This window comes from Monodon monoceros, unplaced genomic scaffold, assembly GCF_005190385.1.
Source record: "Monodon monoceros isolate NGI ecotype Baffin Bay Population unplaced genomic scaffold, NGI_Narwhal_1 Super_Scaffold_5, whole genome shotgun sequence".
Taxonomy (NCBI): Eukaryota; Metazoa; Chordata; class Mammalia; order Artiodactyla; family Monodontidae; genus Monodon; species Monodon monoceros.
In genome coordinates, this window is record NW_021703782.1 from 12,562,302 (window position 1) to 12,581,228 (window position 18,927).

The window sequence follows — 18,927 nt, forward strand, 5'->3', positions numbered from 1 at the left end:
AAACTCACGTCACCTACTTTAGAGATCCTATATGGGCTTGGAATAGTACCAATAATCACTTATTGCCTATAAATCAGCTCCTTTTAACACACGAGGAATCTAAGAGCTGAGACCAGATCCCAGGCATCCTGACTCAACCTACAATTATTGCATGCCCTCCTCCATGAAAGTTTTTATGTGTGCATTTAACATGACATTCTAAGACAGCTATTTTCCTTGAACTCTTGATATGTCTGTCAGTTTCCTCAAGGGGATCCTACCTAGCTAGATTTTAATTGCTTTGAATTGTGGCCTCAGCTATAGTAGTCTTAGCTGAGGTTTTAATGGCCAAGATTTAAGTAAATTTAACAGATACACCAGTGGGTGTTCCAATTACATACAGCATTAAGGGCTTTATGTGAGGCTTAAAAAATATTTACTATTAAAAATAAAAGTCCACGTGCTGTGCAATTAACCAGCAGGGAAGATTTCAGCGTCCTGGAAAAGTTTCATATAAAAAGGAAGCTAGAAAAATGATAAGTCAGATTCAACACACTCCAAAGGAAGCTTGGGATTTGGGGGGACTCTTTGCTCTGAGACAGGTAAAATGCTTTGTATTTCTAGCACTGTGTGTAGACTGCATGCTATTGTCTGTCTATAGGGCACTTTATAAGAGCTAGGGTTGGGGTTTCCCTGGTGGCGCAGTGGTTGAGAGTCCGCCTGCCGATGCAGGGGACACGGGTTCGTGCCCCAGTCTGGGAGGATCCCACATGCCGCGGAGCAGCTGGGCCCGTGAGCCATGGCAGCTGAGCCTGCGCGTCCGGAGCCTGTGCTCCGCAACGGGAGAGGCCACGGCAGTGAGAGGCCCGTGTACCGGAAAAAAAAAAAAAAAAAAAAAAGAGCTAAGGCCACCTGGTGTCTAAAGAAACCTTGGCCTTCCTGATCCTTGCCACCTTCAGCCACAGAGATCCAGACTTTGGGGAATCGAAGCAGCTCATCAACCAATATTTGATTTTGTCTTTGGCCCCTTCCCCACCAGTGAAAATTCCTTTGTGAGAATTCCACATGTAATTCAATAATTCATGGCTGCCTTGGCCACGGAGGCAGCTGGTGTGGAACCCCGTGCTTTGAAAAGCGTGGACTCCTCTCTCACACTCACAGATGGTCCAGCCAGCGGCAATGTGTGGAAGACTAGAGGACAGATGCTCGGCAAAATGTAATTAGCACCATAGGGTAGCCATTTAATGTCAAGCAACTTATATTAGCCAGAGACTCCTAGTAGGAGCCCCTTTTCAGAGCAGATGGCCCGATTCTCTTTATCTCAGGACTGAAAACCAACCACGGGGCGGGACTGGGGAATATGAAGACAAAAAGTGAATTTGATAAAGGAGGAATCCTGAGGCTTGGATAACCAAATAAATAATACACATTAAAATAGTTTAGTTCTAAAAAAAAAAAAAAGATTTAGTTCTAAAAAGCACTCAACATGTGAGTTTAAAGGAGTGATTTTGTCCCCAGTGGCTAGGAAACTCAAGGCAAGCAAGCACCTGCATGTGAAAACCATAGATGACTCCCACTTCCGTCTTCTGCCGGGTTAGCGACACCAGTGTTAGGCTTTTCACCAAAGGAGTCTTGGCTCAACCCAGTCTGGGTCTATTTTTATGGTCGCATTGATGTTCCTTAGAATGGAGCCGAGTCCAAAACTTCTAGCTGGACTTATTCTGCTGACTCTCTGTGTGGTGGGCTGCTCCAGCCAGCACTGGTCCTATGGGTTGCGCCCCGGAGGAAAGAGAAATGCTGAAAACGTGCTTGATTCTTTCCAAGAGGTAAGTTTCTCTCAGCTTCAAAATGAGACATGGCTTACGTGACGCAACTGAACGATGCCAACATCCGGCATGCGTCCAACAGTGCTACCGGTTCTTGGCTCCAACCTAGGTATTCCGGGGGTGATAAGGCACTTCCAAAGTCAAGTCCCATTCCTGCTTTCAATTCAGACAGGGACTAATGGGACAAAGAGCAGGAATAATCCCCAGACCAATAAGCAAGCGCAAAGGGGTGTGTCATACTCTGAGGATATAGATTTGCCAAAGGAATTAGAAACAAGGGGACGGAGCCAAGGTCTCTAGTACAAGATGATTCTTTGGGATTTGGAAAGAAAATCTTAGAACTCTGCCTTTTTTTTTTTTTTTTTTGTAATTTCATGTTTTAAAAATATCTGTGATATTAGGTCAGCAGTACATTTTTATAACATAAATAAGTATCCTTATCAAGGGTGCATGCTCTACAATTTTTTTTTTTTTAAGATTTAATTTTATTTATTTTTGGCTGGGTTGGGTCTTCGTTGCTGCATGCGGGCTTTCTCTAGTGGCAGCGAGTGGTCGTTGCGGTGCGTGGGCTTCCCGTTGTGGTGGCTTTTCTTGTTGAAGAGCACTTGCTCTAGGTGCGCGGGCTTCAGTAGTTGTGGCGCATGGGCTCAGCAGTTGTGGCGCACGGGCTTCGTTGCTCCACGACATGTGGGATCTTCCCGGACCAGGGCTCGAACCCATGTCCCCTGCATTGATTGGCAGGCGGATTCTCAACCACTGCACCACCAGGGAAGTCCCTACAATTTCTTTTTAATGATATGGGCACTCAAGCAAAGAAGTTGGAGGTCCCTAGAGGAGAGGAGTTAGCAAGCTCAAGAAGACAAAATACATTCTGGAAAATATGCTGGATTTGATTCCATAGAAATTAGTTTTCAGTTCTAGTACCAGAACTGACACAGGTACTTGGGTTTTTTAATCTATAAAATGTGACTTCTTGGGGCCATGTGAGGATCACATGAGCGAAGCCATATATCTTGGCTGCTTAATCCAAAAAAATGTTAGTGGATAAATGAAAGACAGTTGTTATTGTTTTTTAAGTTAATGGGAAAAGAACCAGGCCCTAAAGGATGAATGATTCAGGGCTGGACACTCAATATAGAGCTGAGAATGGGAAACATAGCTAGAGAAACTTAAAACCATTTAGTTTTCACTGAAAAGAAATTATCTCATTTTGGAGAAATAATAAAGATAATTTAGGATGAAACAAAGAAGCCCAGAATCTGACATTCCCTCTCCACAGACTATATGTGAAGCAACTCTCTTCTAACTAGGACATATTTAGTAAACACTTGAAAATAAGATCAACCTTCGTCAAAACTATAAGCTCTTGCATTTTTTTGTATACCATCCCGTCGCGAGGCTTGAAGCGCTTCATTCTCATCAACTGTAGGGAGACAAATATCCTCTCTCCTCATTATGGCCCATTTCCTCCGGAACTGCACACCGATCTGTAGAAGTGTCTGACAGCATTTCTATGATCTTTTAAAGTCTCCATCCCAAGTCTCAGCGTTCTCAGTCCCACAACCCCCTTGACTTCACTTCCCACACACAGCTTTTGGTGGAAATGGAAAATACCATTTCACGTCTGTATCTCCATCTCCAAGAATCACACTCTTGTTTTTGCAGACAGCCAAAGAGGTTGGTCAACCAGCAGAACCTCAGCGCCTTCAGTGCACCATACACGAGCGCCGTTCTCCACTCAGGGACCTGAAAGGAGCTCTGGTGAGTTACAGGGTTAATAACGTGGAGCTTTAGAGACGGATGGGCCCTGGGCACCACCACTTTGGTCATCCACTTAGGACAACCATCTCTAGCTACTGCAGGGCTTACCTTCCTGACTGCCTGAATTCCTCCTGTATTGGGCCCTTGCCATTCCATAACACCCCTTTTCAGTGGTTAGACAGTAATAATGATTGGAACCCTTTTTCTTTTTTTCTTAAATTGAAATCTCTTTGGGACCTTTATCTATTAATCTCAGCTCTAGCCTATGGGATGACTGACAAAACAAGTTTCTTCCCACTGCTACATGTCAGTTCTTCAAGTATGTTCATCAAACTCTCTAGACTATTCTTCTCTAGACTAATCCACACCTCTCCACTGGATTCTTCAACAGTTCTTGGTATATAACACGGTTCTCCCTGGGAAATGTAGAAATCAAAAATGGTGCTCTAATTAATTTTCTTTCTCTTTGGAATAAAAACTCCCAAACTAGTAAATTTATAATTCAGAGCCACAGATTTGACTTCCAGTTTTCTGACTGGACAATACTAATTTTCCAAATTCCCACCCAAGATGGAACTCTACTAACCCAATGTAGGTTTTTGATTTTAAAAAATGTATAAAGAGAACTGAATATAGAAATTGAAACCTGAATTCAATTCTGATGTTCTCTGAGCTCCATGGTCCACTTATTTACAGCAGTTAGAAGGCATTACAGTTAATTTTCAGCTATGCCCAGGAGCAAAAAAAGCCTGAATATGTCATATACAAAGATGAGCAATCGTTTTTATTTTCTCCATTGACTTCAATTTCTACACCCATAGGACAGAGAAAAAGTGGACAGACATACTTATTTCCTTTCTTTTTCTAATCCTGTTTACCTCATGATAAAACTAATAGCAAGGAATGAAATTATCCAAACATGACATTAGAAAGACAGAATTGAGGCAAAGACTGGATTCATAACAGATGGATGGGGACTTCCCTGGTGGTCCAGTGGTAAAGAATCTGACTTCCAATGCAGGGGACGTGGGTTCAATTCCTGGTTGGGGAACTAAGATCCCACATGCCTCAGGGCGACTAAGCCCGCGTGTCACAACTATTGAGCTCGCTCACCTCAACTAGAGCCCGTGTGCTGCAAACTACAGAACCCACGTGCTCTGGAGCCTGCGCGTCACAACTAGAGAGAGAAAACCTGCACACCACAACTAGAGAGAAGCCCACGCGCTGCAACAGAGATCCCATATGCCGCAACTAAGACCCGACGCAGCCATTAAAAAAAAAACAAACACAGACAAAACGATCAGACCTTTTTTCACCTCTGTCCTCACATCCTACCTTTAAACTATTAATGTAGATATTATGCTTATTAAACGAGTTATAAAGACATGATCTAGCTCTCTAGCACTTTCTAGTGTGCAAAAACAAATGGATCTATTCTTTCTATATCAATATTTCAGAAATTAAAATGTTCAAACATAATGAAACTCAGCTCAGAAAAGCAACATTAATATATTTGCTACTCACATATTTTTCAGGAAAGTCTGATCGAAGAGGAAACTGGGCAGAAGATGTAAATCCACTGGACCAGAAAAATTGACAACACAAGTGTAATTCTGACTTTGAAATCTGTGACCCATCTAATATCTGTAAATTGTGTGAATTTCAGAAATTCTCATGCCAGGTTGCACGTGATGAAGTACTGTGTTGGGAATAAAGTGGCATAAATGTGAAGTCTTTCTCTAACTCAGAACTCTGGTCGGGGTGGGACATTGTAAGCCCCCAAAGGGGGTCCCCCAAGTGTGTCGACAGGGGGCAGAGGACAGGAGAGATAACACAAAGGCACCGTTATTGTTGAGTAAAGGAATCTCATGGCTCACTTCCACCACCACCAACCTGCACCCTGAACCCACAGGACAATTGGTCCCTGGCCAATACTGAGTCAATCCAGTTTTCTATGGGGTGGTAGCTTTCTCTTTGACCATACCCTACAGAAGCAAGATAGGGCCATGGCCAAAGCTTCCCCCCCAGGTTGTCTCTAATCTCTTTGAAAGTCAACCGGAACCTGAGAGAGGCCTTGGGGAAAGGAGGCCTCGTCCAATGCTCCTTCCGGCTCCACGTGGTCCCTCCAAGGTCATCAGAGCGAGCGGTGCACACTGAGGTTTGGACCAAGGCCTAAAAATAATAGCATTCACCTGTCTGAGCTTTTTGGTATTTCTCTTAAGAAACATATGGATTGTAGTCAGCTGAAGACAGGATTCAGGCGTTCCCGTGTCCCCTGGTCAAACAGCACGGCCACCGCTCATTCTCCAGCATGGGCTAGACAGATGCATAAATATTTTCATTAACGCTTGTATCGGCCTTGGAAAGTAGATATTGTCTTCCCTTTAAAATGAGGAAACCAGAGCTCCGAGAGTTTACGAGACCCACCTGGTTCTGCTGGGTTCCAAGGTCAAGTGCTCCTGTATTGCACTATGATGACAACCAATGAGCTTGGACTTGGAAGCCCAGTTATTTGGTTACTGGGGCTCATGTGTCAACTTAGTTTTCCTGGTGACCATTTCTCCATGACGTCCCAGACACTATGACACTAGCTTTCTCATTTATTCTCATAATTCCCCAGTGGCTATGAGGCCATTTGAAAAACCCAAATCTCAGATAACTTGCCTGATGTCACAGCAACAAATTGTGCCTCTATTTGCACGGCAAAGGTCTAAGCCTTTTTTCCTCTTTTAATCAGAAAGATGGAGCCTTCTTCCACCCCTTCAAAAAAGGGCAGGACTTGTGCTAAGGAATTGGAACAGGGGTCAGAAACATTCCACAGGAGAGAAAACCCTTACTTTTTAAAGCATATACTTACTACCATACAACAGATTTCCCAAGTATCTCCTATTGAGGAATCTCTAAAACTGAATCAAAGAACTACCTCAATTTCATTTTAATAAAATTAAGCAGTCATGTGGTTTACAATCTACCTTATGTTTCTTTATGGAACAAAAGGCAAACCTGCATTATTTCATTAATCAATACTTACAAGGCAGAATAAGGGGCTTAAAGTCGCCAATCACTCAGGAACTATTTCTGTTTTTATAAAAACAATCTTTGCGTTAGTTAACACATTACAAGAGGAAGGCCACACACCCATTTATTTAATATATCCTGTTGGGAACATCAGCTTTCCTTCACCAGAGCGTGTCTTTGGGACAATTTCTTCGGAGGTAGCTGTGGGCCTCTCTGACTGGGATGTAAAGATGATACTCATTCAGCTCCCCGATGCTGAGGTTAGAGGCTTGGGATGAACATGTTGAGTATTTGATTCTCAAATGGCTCAAGTGACTAAGGGGAAGGAGAGAAAATGACCACTTTATTAAAATTATAAACACTTTCCTGAATCTGAATAACTTCTAAGTAGTCTGAAACCTTTCCAAATAAAAAAAGGGGAAACATAGCTTCAAAAAAAGTCTGCAGCCTTTCAAAATAAAGGATGGGGAAACATACCAAATGATACATTTTAATGAGACGAGTTCTCAAACATAGATGGCTTTAAACGATCAAGTAACAGAAAGAACGGCTTGAAGATAGACCATTTTTAGCAAAAGTCTTAGAAGTTGTAGTATCCTCAAGGTGACTGGAAAAAAAGCTAAGAATCACTGCACAAGATAACAGCACGTACACATCTTGACAGCGGAAGATGCTCTAAAGTAGTATTTCTCAATGGGGACCCAAGATTCAAAAAGATTCCCCAGGTTTATTGACTCAGAGTCTCTCTCTGGGGCCCAAGCCATCTGCATTTTTAATCAGCATTCTGGTGATTCTTATGTACACAGACAGTGCAGCATCATTGCTCTGAAAGGCAATCAATTGCACGTGTTTTAGAGTACTAGGACACGTTCTTTAAAAAAAAAAAAAAAAAATCTATGCATCAACCCAGGACTTAAGACAGTGGTGCTATTCTAACCGGAGTGAGGCTGCCCCCTCTTTCCAATCTGACTCACCACCAGCAGGGAGTTTAAGAAAAGCACCTTGAACACTGATTTGCTAAAGCTGTTATTTCCTCTAAGGCAATGGTTCTCAACCTTGGCGTGACGTTGGGATAACATGGAGAGATTGAAAAGAAATACTAATGCCTGGGTCCCACTCCCTTCCCTCGGAAATTCTGATCTAATTGGTCTGGGGTGTGGCCTCTTCCCGGGTTCAACCTACTTTGTTTGAGAATCCATTCCCATCCTTTCAATGTAAGTTATTTGATATACCTTTTAACCTCTTTATTTCCGTTTAACTCTGCCTAATTATCCGTGGTGAATGAGTGAAGAAATAGGATTTATTTTATACTTACTTATTTAATACTAATCGTATTAAATAAATTGTTGTAAACTGTCAGCTCAGATGCCAAGGGATGAACGGGGTGTGGGTGGAGGTAAAGTAAAAACCAAATAGTTTACGGTTTTTATTGCTTCCAGGCAAAGATGACTCTATGATCCCACAGAACAAGTTTAAACAAATAGGACCAGTAATGAAATGAGACCAGAAGAGATGGTGGGTGTGATGTGTCAATGAGGAAAAGTCCAGGAATGAGTTCATTTCATTAATATAAGGGTAATAATCAACTAAATACACAATAAACTTTAAAATAGTTTCATTTTTAATTTAAAAAATAAATAACAGCAAATGTGAACAAAATTTTTCTACTTCAACGCACATCTTCTTAACTGTTCATGTTTGAAATCAGACTAGTTTACAAAATCAAGGCAACTGAGCTTTTGACAAAGTTTGGGTGAACAACTCACAAAATTTCACTACTGGATGAATCTGGGCAGCATATAAAGGAGACGAGCCTTGGCTGGATTGTAGGAGTCAGCCTGAAGTCATCAACTTGAAAGGAAAACATTTTCCTTTTGTAGATTAGAACTGATGGTTCCATTCTCAACCCACCCAAAGAGCAACTTACCTTTTCCAATTTAATTTCACAATCCCACTTAGTCATGGAGTATGGACCTAAAAGCCTTTGAAGAGAAACTTAGGTTTCTTCTGACTCTCTTTTTCATTCACTTAGAATAAAAGCTAGGGCTAAAAGGATTCTAAAAATCATGTAACCTCAAATATATATGGTTTCATGAGGAAACTGAGGTCCAGGGACTGACTACAAATTAACCTGCCAAAAGATACACCCTTCACAGTCTTGTTTTGTGTTGATGGTGGGGTTTTTCTCCCCTTTTCATTATAGCTGAGAAGTGAGAGGAAGGGAAGTACATATTGAAGGGCCTTCTAAATACCTTTTATAAAATGACAGCATGACACGAGGGAAACTTCTGTGGGGCTGGGAGTAGCCTGTGGATCTGAGAGGTGGCGACATGGGTAGACACTACTGTAAAAGTGCATCCACCTATACACTAAGATTTGTGCCCTTAACTGTATGTAAGTTATGTCTTAATTTTTTTTTTTTTTTTTTTTTGGCTGCGCCGTGTGGCTTGCGGGATCTTAGTTCCCTGACCAGGGATTGAACCTGTGCCCCCTGCAGTGGAAGCATGGAGTCCTAACCACTGGACCACCAGGGAAGTCCCAGTTATGTCTTAATTTTAAAACAAGAAATCACCCCACGATCTGGGGTCAAGCAGAGGGGCAGGACCCTTGAAGCTTGGGAAGAGTTAGCAAAGAGAGATTGTTATCTCAGATCCTGCTTTATCGCTGGTTTTGTCTTAGGGATCTGAGGGTGGCAGTTGTTTTAAAGGGGTCTCTCTGAGGGGAAAATGACTGTAATTCTGGAATCGAGGCATGAAGGTGGAGGAGGGGGAGGGAACCCATGGCCCAGCAGCCCGATTTAGGGTTTCCCTTTCCTCTAAAGAGAGTTCCCCACTCTCTTGCCAATCCAACGGCACACCGCAGTCCTTATATCCCGGGGCTGTTCCCTTAGAACACACTGAATCGCCACAGCCTGGGAGTCTAGGAAGGTGCCTGGCATTCAGTAAGAGCTTAATATATGTTGAACGAAAACAATTCTTGAAAAAAAAAATCTCAAAGCAAGACAAGTCACCAGGACAGAGAGAGAGGGAAAAAAAGGATTAAAAAAAAAAAAAATCCCATAAACCAACATCCACAAAAGTTGTGACAAGTTGGGGGTTACTTCAATACTTCACAGTTCTTATCAAGGAATATAAAGACCAGTTGTTTCTTTTTTTTATGCCCTGCCCCTCATCTCTCCTACATTTAAGGTAATCCTAAGGTATTTCTTTGCAGTTTTCCTCTTTGACTTCAGGACAGACATTCGTTAGGATCTTTTGTCAAATATAACACTTTCTGACCTAATAGTTTCCCAAGGAGATGAACTGTCCAGTGTCCCCTGTGACCTACTATTCACAACATTACCTGGAATCCTTTGTACTCAGGCAGGAGAGATCTAGGATTTCCATGGATGTGGAAAGGGAATCCTATGGGAAAATGTTACGTTAAAAAAGGGAAGATATTTGGGCACCGGTGTATCCGATGTCCCCAGCCTCTGACCAAAGACCAGGCTCACAACTCATCCCTACAGCTCGGAAGGGACAGGCTTCAGGTTTATTTCTTCTGTGACCTAGTTTACGTCCTTCTGTTTTAACGGCAGCCTGGAAAGCAGGGTGAAGCCCACGAATCCCCTCCAGCCAGTCTGCCCAGCAACTTCTCAGAAGCTGCTCCAGGCACCATGTCAGCCCTGCAGACATTGTCCCTTCCTGCTCTTTTCTTACCACTTAAAATCCCCTCCTTGGCCGAGCTGCGCCGCATGTGGGATCTTAGTTCCCCGACCAGGGATCGAACCCACACCCCCTGCACTGGAAGCATGGAGTCTTAACCACTGGACTGGCAGGGAAGTCCCCCACTCCAGGTCTTATTAACACTTTGTCTCTAGTCATACATAATTATTTAAGAGGCCACCTTTTGGAAAGGGACTGTTGTGTGCAGAACTAACCTGCACCCACCTTCCAAATTATCTTTGAAAAAAAAAAAAAAAGGAACATCAATCATGCTCGTGGAGAGTTCCAGGTCCTACCCAGGCCCAGCAGAGACAAGAAAGGCACATTTCGTGAGGACTTACTTCACGTATTTGGTCTCACTTGAACCCCAAGGCAGCTTGCATGGTAGGGATGGTCCCCATTTTGAAAGGTGAAGACATGAAAACTCAAGACAATTTCAGAGAATTTGAGGGAGTTTGCAAAGCTGAGAGAGCACATAGCTGGATTGATTCAAACCCCAACGGGTTACTTCCAGAGCCCGGGTTTCTTCCCATTTCGTCACACTGAAGGTGCTCCTGCGTGGAGCAAAGGAAAGAACGCGGCACTTTTAAATATGCACACTCATGTCTTGAGTAACCCTGGACACATCTCAGAGGTTTTTACTTCCCTGACCCTGTGATGAATTCACATGGCTCTCCTAAAAGGGGTGAAACCGACACACGAAGACGCAGGCAAGCAAACCCAAATTCTCAGACGTGAAATCTCTCTCTCCTTCTTGTCTACCTCGAAGGAAAGGGGACCTGGCCAGGCTGTGGAAGAGCCCCCGGTGAGCATACCCACAGGTTGACCCAGGGCATCCGCAGTCAAAAAGGTTTCTATTTTGCCATAAACACCCAAACAGTATAGAAACATCTGGGACATTTCCACTGTTGTTCCAACTAGGGGTAGGGATTGAAGAATTTGTCAGGGTTGTCTTCTAGAGACGTTATCTGGGTATAACCTCAATGCACAAGCTGGGTTCTTAGAAAGAATCTGTAGTAGGATTTTCTGTGTTTAGCCTCAATTTCCTTATCTACAAAATGAGGGGGGGAGGGTGCCTCTATGAGCTTTAAGGCCCTTCCAGCTCAAAAGGTCTATAACTTTGTGTGGCTGTTTGTGTATCTGGTGGTAATATTTGATCTTCTGAAGCACCCCACACTTTCTCTTCTGAAAAGAGGATTGACATGAGTACCATGAACATGTCATCAAATTAATTCCACAATCAAGAGGAATAAATAATCAAACCGAGATATTGCACTGTATTCTCCAGGGTAAAATCAGGCTGCAGACAGGGCCTGCCGAGCCATTCCAATGGGATGTGGAAGAGAAGCAGTTCAATCCGGACTTCTAAGTCCCTTATATCCAGTGATTTGAGCTCAGAGGAGGTAACAGGACAAGAAACTGTGTGCAAAAGACAGAGCCTCAGGAGTCCATGGTAGGAAGGAGTGACTGCCATGCAGTTAGGACCATTAGTCGGGAGTGTGAGGGAACTCCTGGCACGGGGCGGGGGAAAGGAGGGAAGCTTTTCCATGTCACAGATGGGTGGGGGGACACAGGTGCTCAGGGCTCACGACCGAGTCCATGTTCTTTCGATAATGATAGCCATTCATACTTGAAAGCAGCCGATTTCCATTAAAAAGATGTTCTTTTCCACAGAGGGGACACAGGAGACCTCAGAAAGACAGATGATTCCGGCTACCAAAGTACTTGATGTTGGTCTCTTCCAATATGTTGTATGGAACAAGGTATGTCCACGTGAGAAAACTACATCTCAAGCACAGCTTTTCAGAAGCAAAGCAAAAAATTCCTCCAAGGAATAGGTTACTGGGGTTTTCCCACCACCACTGATGAACTTATCCAGGCTTTCGTAGACCCCGGTGGCACTGTGCTGGAGGCTGAAATGTAATAATGGTGAGGGAGAAACACGGGACACGGCCGATTCCGGGATTCCTCATGGACTGGAGGAGATATGGCGTGGCCTCGGGCATCGATCAAAGAAAAGCTTTCTAAAGAATGAAACCAGTTTTGAGCAGGTGAACCTCAACCCCAGATGAGGAGAGGCAGCCAGCAGGGGACCCATGAGGACACTGCCTCCGCGAGGCCAGCTCCCAGGCATCAGAGTTCCAGAGAGAGGACAAGATCCTTACTGGGATCCAGGTTCAGAAGAAAGGATGCCCGACTTCCGAGCTTTTGGAGGTGGAGGGGGCGGGGCTTTGGCTTCTCTTAGGACAGGCAGTGGGGCTGCAATCTGGTGGAGCAGACATACGAAAGGAGAAGTGAGTCTTACCTTTCTTCCTAATTCTGCCTTCCACTCCACATTTCCAACATTCTGCGTTAGCTTCTCACTGATCTGAGTTTATCTACACAGCCTTTGCCGGTGAAAAGGGAAATCAGACTGATTTAATCTCCCCCTTTCCCTTGCATTAATCAGATATACACTAACACTGCTATATCCCCAATACTTGGCGTATGTATAGTAGGGACTCAATAAATTTGTGTTGAATGAATGAAGGAAACCCATCGGAGGCCCCTTCCAGAGTGACTGTCACTCACTCAGAAGAAGTAAACTCCTCAGGTGTGAACGAGAACTCACTTCTTATTTCACTCCCCCCGGGGCCTGGGGTGAGGTACCTTCAATCTGATGAAAGGTCTCCTTGCGTATTGTTCCTTTCCATTGAAAATTCCCCTCTCTTTATGGTTTCAGGAATGAACCAAGAATCGATTAGAGGGACAAATTGATGGGAAAACCTGCCTACTAAAACTCTTGGGAAATCCAATGCTGCATTCCCATGAGCAGTAGGCCCTCTGTGGCCCCAACGTCTGCCGTCACCCCCCTACCTCTGTGGAGTTCCTCTGGCTGCTCTCGTAGGGCTTGCTTTTGGGTGGTGGGGGAGGTGGGACTGTAGCCATCACCAGCCCATCTGTCTGCAAAGATGGAGAGCCTGGAAATGACACAAAGTAGAGGAAGGCAGAGAGAAAAATTCACCAAGGGATCTCATGACACTTCTGCTGGCCACGGTAACACCTAAACCCACCTGGTCAGACAAATCGCTACGGTCACATTCTACACTTTCTGTGGACAGAATGAAGAAGACCTCTTACGCCTTGGGATAGATGTAGCACCTTTCATTTATCTGAAAGCTTCACCAGAAGTTCTTAAGCAAAAATCTCACTTTTTTTGTTGAAGGTTTTTACTCTTAAGCTGAAGATGAGACTCTTTTCTAGAACTTAGGGTATTACTTTGTTCTCTGATATATCCCAAGTCCTTAGAAAAAGCATCTATCACATACTAGGTAGTCAATAAATATTGGTTAAATTGAACTGTCATAGTTTTATCATTTAAAGGGTGCAATATCCACTTCCTCCAGGAAAACTTGTCTGATTATCTCTGACACTCGGCTGACTACTGTCTCCCATTTGATGTGAAGATCTACCCCTCCATCATCCCTTTGTACTAAGCGGTCCTTGTAATTCTTCTCAGAATAGTTTCCAAAGTTACCCCCTTCCTGTCTAGTACTAGTCCAGATCTACCTCATTTATACCATCACAGTTGGAAAAGGGGCAGTGAAACCCTGTGGCCCCCTGGGTAGAAAACTTTAATGAGTCTCAGCAACCTAAGGATTCCTTGCCAAACCCTAATCTAATTGAATTATACCCACTACCACTGAACTGAACCTACCTGACGATCATCTCATACACCTTGTAGCTATCTTGGTTAAAAATGGCCCAGATTCATCAACATACACCATCCTCTAGTAAAATGAATAGAAGGGGTGTCTACAGGAAGACTTACTCAGGGTCCTGGTCGCTTTAGGAGTGAGCGGGGGTGGGCTCAGGGGTGTTGACTGAGGCAGGGAAGAGCCATGAAATGGTGTCAGCCGATTGTCCGACAGCTGGAGACTCTTTGGCCTTTGTGCTTTTCTGGCTGGGCTCTAGCAGCAGGGGTGGGGAGAAACACAGCAAAACATGCTCACGGTGAGGCACGCCAGGCTCATCCATGCTCAGAACAACCTTATCAGCAGAGCCGAAACCGTTAAAGGGCAAAAATTCCAGGAGCCCTTTCTAAGCTTACCGCACCGGCACGCTGGGGGTACCAGAGCAGAGACACTAACAGGGGATCACCGGACCATAGACTATTTTCTGGCCGGCCACAGACTTGATTTTAATCACAGTTAGACTGTGCCATTTAGGTCGGAGATGAGCCACCCTGATTCTCAGGGAGAGCAGGTCCTGCCACATTTAACAACGTGATGTGGCTTATGGAAGAATCAAGTACCTTTTATTTTTTTAAGCTAAAAGAAGGGAAGCGACAATGTTTGGATGGAGTCATGGACCACAGTGGCGAGAACCACAACTCCAGCCATTAATCCACGGGTTTATACTGTGCATAAATCTTGCGCCATTATTGACTTAGAGGCTCCGATATCTGTACGTGTTTTTCTTAGCACCATCTGAGATCTGACCCTACCCCAGGCTGCTGCGTCCTGAGAAACCATGCTAGGCTTCCGTCTGGTGACTCACAGCTGTGAAGTAAATGGTGAAATGCCTGGCTCCAGGGAAAGCAATGGCAAACTGGCAGATCTATGGTGTTTGTTTGTTTGTTTGTTTTTACCATCAGATCAGGTTCTGATGCTTTCTCTGCGATGACCTGGGATTTGCTCAGACTCCAGTCTTTCCTCTTGAACTTGCTCATCCGGTTCTCACTGTCCTCTTTGAGGGACAGATCTTCCACTCTGGCCCCTGACGAGGCCCTGCGCTCCAAAAGGGGCTCCAGGATGGACCTAGCAGGGGTGGGGGAGGGAAGGATTGGGAGTAGAGGCAAACTAGTAAATATAGGATAGATAAACAACAAGGTTCTACTGTATAGCACAGGGAACTATATTCAATATTCTGGGATAAACCATAATGGAAAAGAATATGAAAAAGAATATATATATGCATAACTGAGTCACTTTGCTGTAGACCTGAAACTAACACAACGTTGTAAATCAAGTATACCCCAATAAAAATTAAAACAAACCAACAAACAAAAAACTGACTCCAAAAAGACCAGGGGATATGACTCTCCAGCCGAACCTTAACCTGTGGCATTGTTCTCAAGTTGTAATCTGAATTTCCAACTGCCAATTGAATATCACAAGGTCTACGTGTACAGAAATGAGGCCGTCCAAGTGTGGGAAGAAAATACTAGTGAATATTTATCTTATCTCACGAAGACAATGTCTTATTAAACTTAGAGGTAAAGACAGAGTTCACACAGTAAAAGATGAATAGGCAGCTTTATGTAGTGGATAATAGCACATTCTCTGGAGCCCTACAGCCTGGGTTCAAATCCTACCTACACTGACTTGCTGGTTGACCTTGGGCAGATAACCTTTTCATACCTCAGTTTCCTTATATGTGAAATGGGGATAATAATAGTACCTACCTCATAGGGTGATTACAGAACGCTTGCAACAGTGCCTAGCATATAGGAGTACTCCTCAAATGTTTTTTAATTACAGTGATAGATTTTCAAGCACCACAGTGAAAATGGATTCACTCAAGAACCATAATTAGATGTTAATACATAGAGGAGAAGAGTTGATGAGAAACAGGAGAGTCTCAAAATATCTCCCCATAAATTGCTCATTAATTACAAAGGGAAAAATAATAAGTACTATTTTAAAAATAGAAAAGAAAATGGACCAAATCTTAACCACAGGATCAATTAAATCACTAATAAGGGACAAATGGGTAATGTGCTTCCAGATATGATACCTGAAAAGGACATATCACACCTGAATCTCAAGCACGAGGAAACATCAGACAAACCCAAACGAAAAACAATTCTATAAAATAACTGGCCCATAATCTTCAAAAATGTCATTACGAAAGACAAGGAAAGGCTAAGGAAATGATTTCAAATTAAAGAATAGAGAGACATGGCTAAATACAATATGTGATCCTGATTGGATCCTGTACCACAAACTGCTATAAGACATTACTGGGACAACTGACAAAACTGGAATATGGGTTGTAGCTTTAAGTATTGGGTCAATGTCACACTTCCTGAATGTATAGGCTGTACTGAATGTAGTATGTGGTTACAGTAAGACGATCTGCTTGCTCCATAGCCATGGTGTGTGCAGCCCACTCTCAGATGGTAGACTGGGGGTTGGGGGGAGAGACAGAGAGGAATGATGCGGCAAAATGTAAAAACAAGGGGGGAGGGGTTAAAAACCTACCTTTGTGATGTATAGATTGCTTATAGCTTCTAAATGGGTATTTAATAAGTTCTGGTTTAATTAAAAATTGGTAGATTTTACTCCATAAGAATGAAAAGTTTGGAGGGATAGGTCAGCAGAGCGTTAAGCATTCTTAGGGCAGTGCAATTGTACTATATGATACTACAATGGTGAACATATTTATCAAAACTCACAATGTACAACACCACGAGTGAACCCTAAGTAAACTATGGACTTTGGGTGACTGTGATGTGTCAGTGTAGGTTCATCAAGTGCAACAAATGTATCACTTTGGTGCTGGATGCTTATGGTAGGGGAGGCTGGGCGTGTCCAGGGCAGAGGTACATGGGAACTCTATACCTTCTGGTCATTCTTGCTGTGAACCTAAAACTGCTCTAAAAAATAAAGCCTACTTTTTTTTTTTTTTTTTTGAAAAAGCTTTGATATGAAATAAGACAACAGAAAAACAGCTATCAGCTTTTAGTATTTAAAAACTAAAAGCTTCTGTTCAGCAGAAAGCATCATTCGTAAACTAAAACTATTTGCTGTACATATTTTAGATGGCAAATATCATTAATGTATAAGAAACTTTTACAAATCAAAAAGAAAAAAATATGAGTAGCTCAATTTATACAAACTGTCGAAGGAGATAAACAGGTATTTCACGAAAAAAGAAATCCAAATAATTGTTTAAAAACTTAGTATCACTAATTATTAAATATGTAAATATTAAAATGAGATCACTGGAGGGGGCAGACTATTTTTACATTTTATTATGGAAAATTTCAAATATTAAAAAGTGGAGCAAATATAATAAACTTTTTTTTTTTTTTTTTTGGCTGTGCTGTGTGCCATGCGGGATTTTAGTTCCCCGACCAGGGATTGAACCTGTGCCCCTTGCAGTGGAAGCACAGAGTCCTAACCACTGGACCGCCAGGGAAGTCCCCAAGAGAATATAATAAATCTTATGTGTACATTACTCAGCATCAACAGTGATCAACTCATGGCCAATCTTATTTCTCATATATACCCCGTCATAATCCTCACCCCGCACTGGGTTATTTGGAAGCGATTCCTAGATATCACATCTCGTCTATAAATATTTCGGTGCATATCTCTACAAGGCAAGGATTCATCTTCATAACAAAACTACACTCCCATCATCATTCCTAAGAAAGTGCATAATTCTCTAATTTCATCAAACATCCAATCAGTGTTCAAATTTCCTGTCTCATAATTTTTTTGGCAAGTGATTTGTTTGAATCGGGATCTAAACAAGATTCACTCATTGTATTTGGCTGATATACTTCTTAAGTCATTTTAAGCTTTTTAATACTTTAGGTCTCACTTTCTACAAAATATTTTGCCCTCTTCCGTGAAGATACAGGATGAGAAAGTAGCAGGAAAGTCTGGTTAAAGAACCACTGGAGTCACAATGGAAGATGCTTCTAGACTACAATTCTTCTTCTTTCTTATTTCAAATTATTCTCTCCTTTTCTGAATATTCTGTTATTATTATTATTTTTTAAAGATTACATTCCTGAATTTGCAATTTTTTGGTATTTTCCAATTATTAGTATATTTAAGGAGAAGCCACTCACTATTATTTGTCTTAAATCTGTACTAATTAAAAAAAAATCATAGAACTAAATTCCAAAACAGACGCTTTTATTCTTAAAACCAACCAAGCCAAATCAAACAAAAAGAATCACTTCAAACAGTAGTTGGTCAGGGAGGGAAAAAAAACCAAAACAACAATCCAGTATTCTACTGGGTCTACTATTACTTTACCTGTGAGATTGAGAATGAAGGTAAGCGTCTGTGGGTCATTAGATCTATAGGCAAAGATCTAGGCCCTAATGTGAGTTTCAGTAGGGCCTAATTATGAACCAAACTAAACAGTAAAATAATGATAGTGTAGTCCCACAGTGCCTGTGTTATTTTTTTCTTACACTGACTATTTCAATGATTTTCCTGAAATACTGAAGAGTAATTTTTTTAAAAAAAAGATTTTGGTTTGAGGCCCCTACTTTGCTGGAGCTCTGAGCATGTACCGAGTTGACCTGCTATGCAAGCCCTTCCAGCTTCCCTTAACACGATGCACTGTGTTTCATAAAGTTATTCTCTTTCTGGGCCACAGCCTCCCATGTGCCAAACAGGATGGATACACCCAACCAAAAAAGAAGTGCGCCTTTGCAGACTGCACACCCAATAGTCACCATGAAAGTTCTAATGACTACTGTGACATAACACAGCTAATAGGAGAACTGAAGTCACTGGGTGTGAATCAGTTTGAGATGCTTTAAAGAAACATCCTGAATAAATGTTAGAAAATGGTATCAATGATGTCACCTTACTGGGCAAATGTGGGCAAGAGCAATAACCCACTTTGCC

General features: G+C 42.5%; 2 protein-coding genes across 3 annotated transcripts in view; one reads left to right on the forward strand and one right to left on the reverse strand.

Moving 5' to 3' along the window:
- The first annotated feature begins 1,664 nt into the window (after positions 1-1,664).
- On the forward strand, positions 1,665-5,257 carry GNRH1 (gonadotropin releasing hormone 1). The gene is made up of 3 exons (XM_029203930.1): positions 1,665-1,805; positions 3,471-3,566; positions 5,102-5,257. Exons 1-3 carry the CDS (start codon positions 1,665-1,667, stop codon positions 5,138-5,140), a joined length of 276 nt encoding a protein of 91 aa, XP_029059763.1. The 3' UTR covers positions 5,141-5,257.
- Positions 5,258-8,231: 2,974 nt separating this feature from the next.
- Positions 8,232-18,927, reverse strand: part of DOCK5 (dedicator of cytokinesis 5) — a 215,354-nt gene continuing 204,658 nt past the window's right edge. For both annotated transcript variants that reach the window (XM_029203311.1, XM_029203310.1), the window contains 4 exons: positions 14,919-15,087; positions 14,100-14,238; positions 13,145-13,248; positions 8,232-12,554 (listed from right to left, as the gene is read on the reverse strand). In XM_029203311.1, coding sequence (XP_029059144.1) covers positions 12,450-12,554; positions 13,145-13,248; positions 14,100-14,238; positions 14,919-15,087 — 517 coding nt within the window. In that variant the 3' untranslated portion in view covers positions 8,232-12,449. The remainder of the gene's footprint in view (positions 12,555-13,144; positions 13,249-14,099; positions 14,239-14,918; positions 15,088-18,927) is intronic.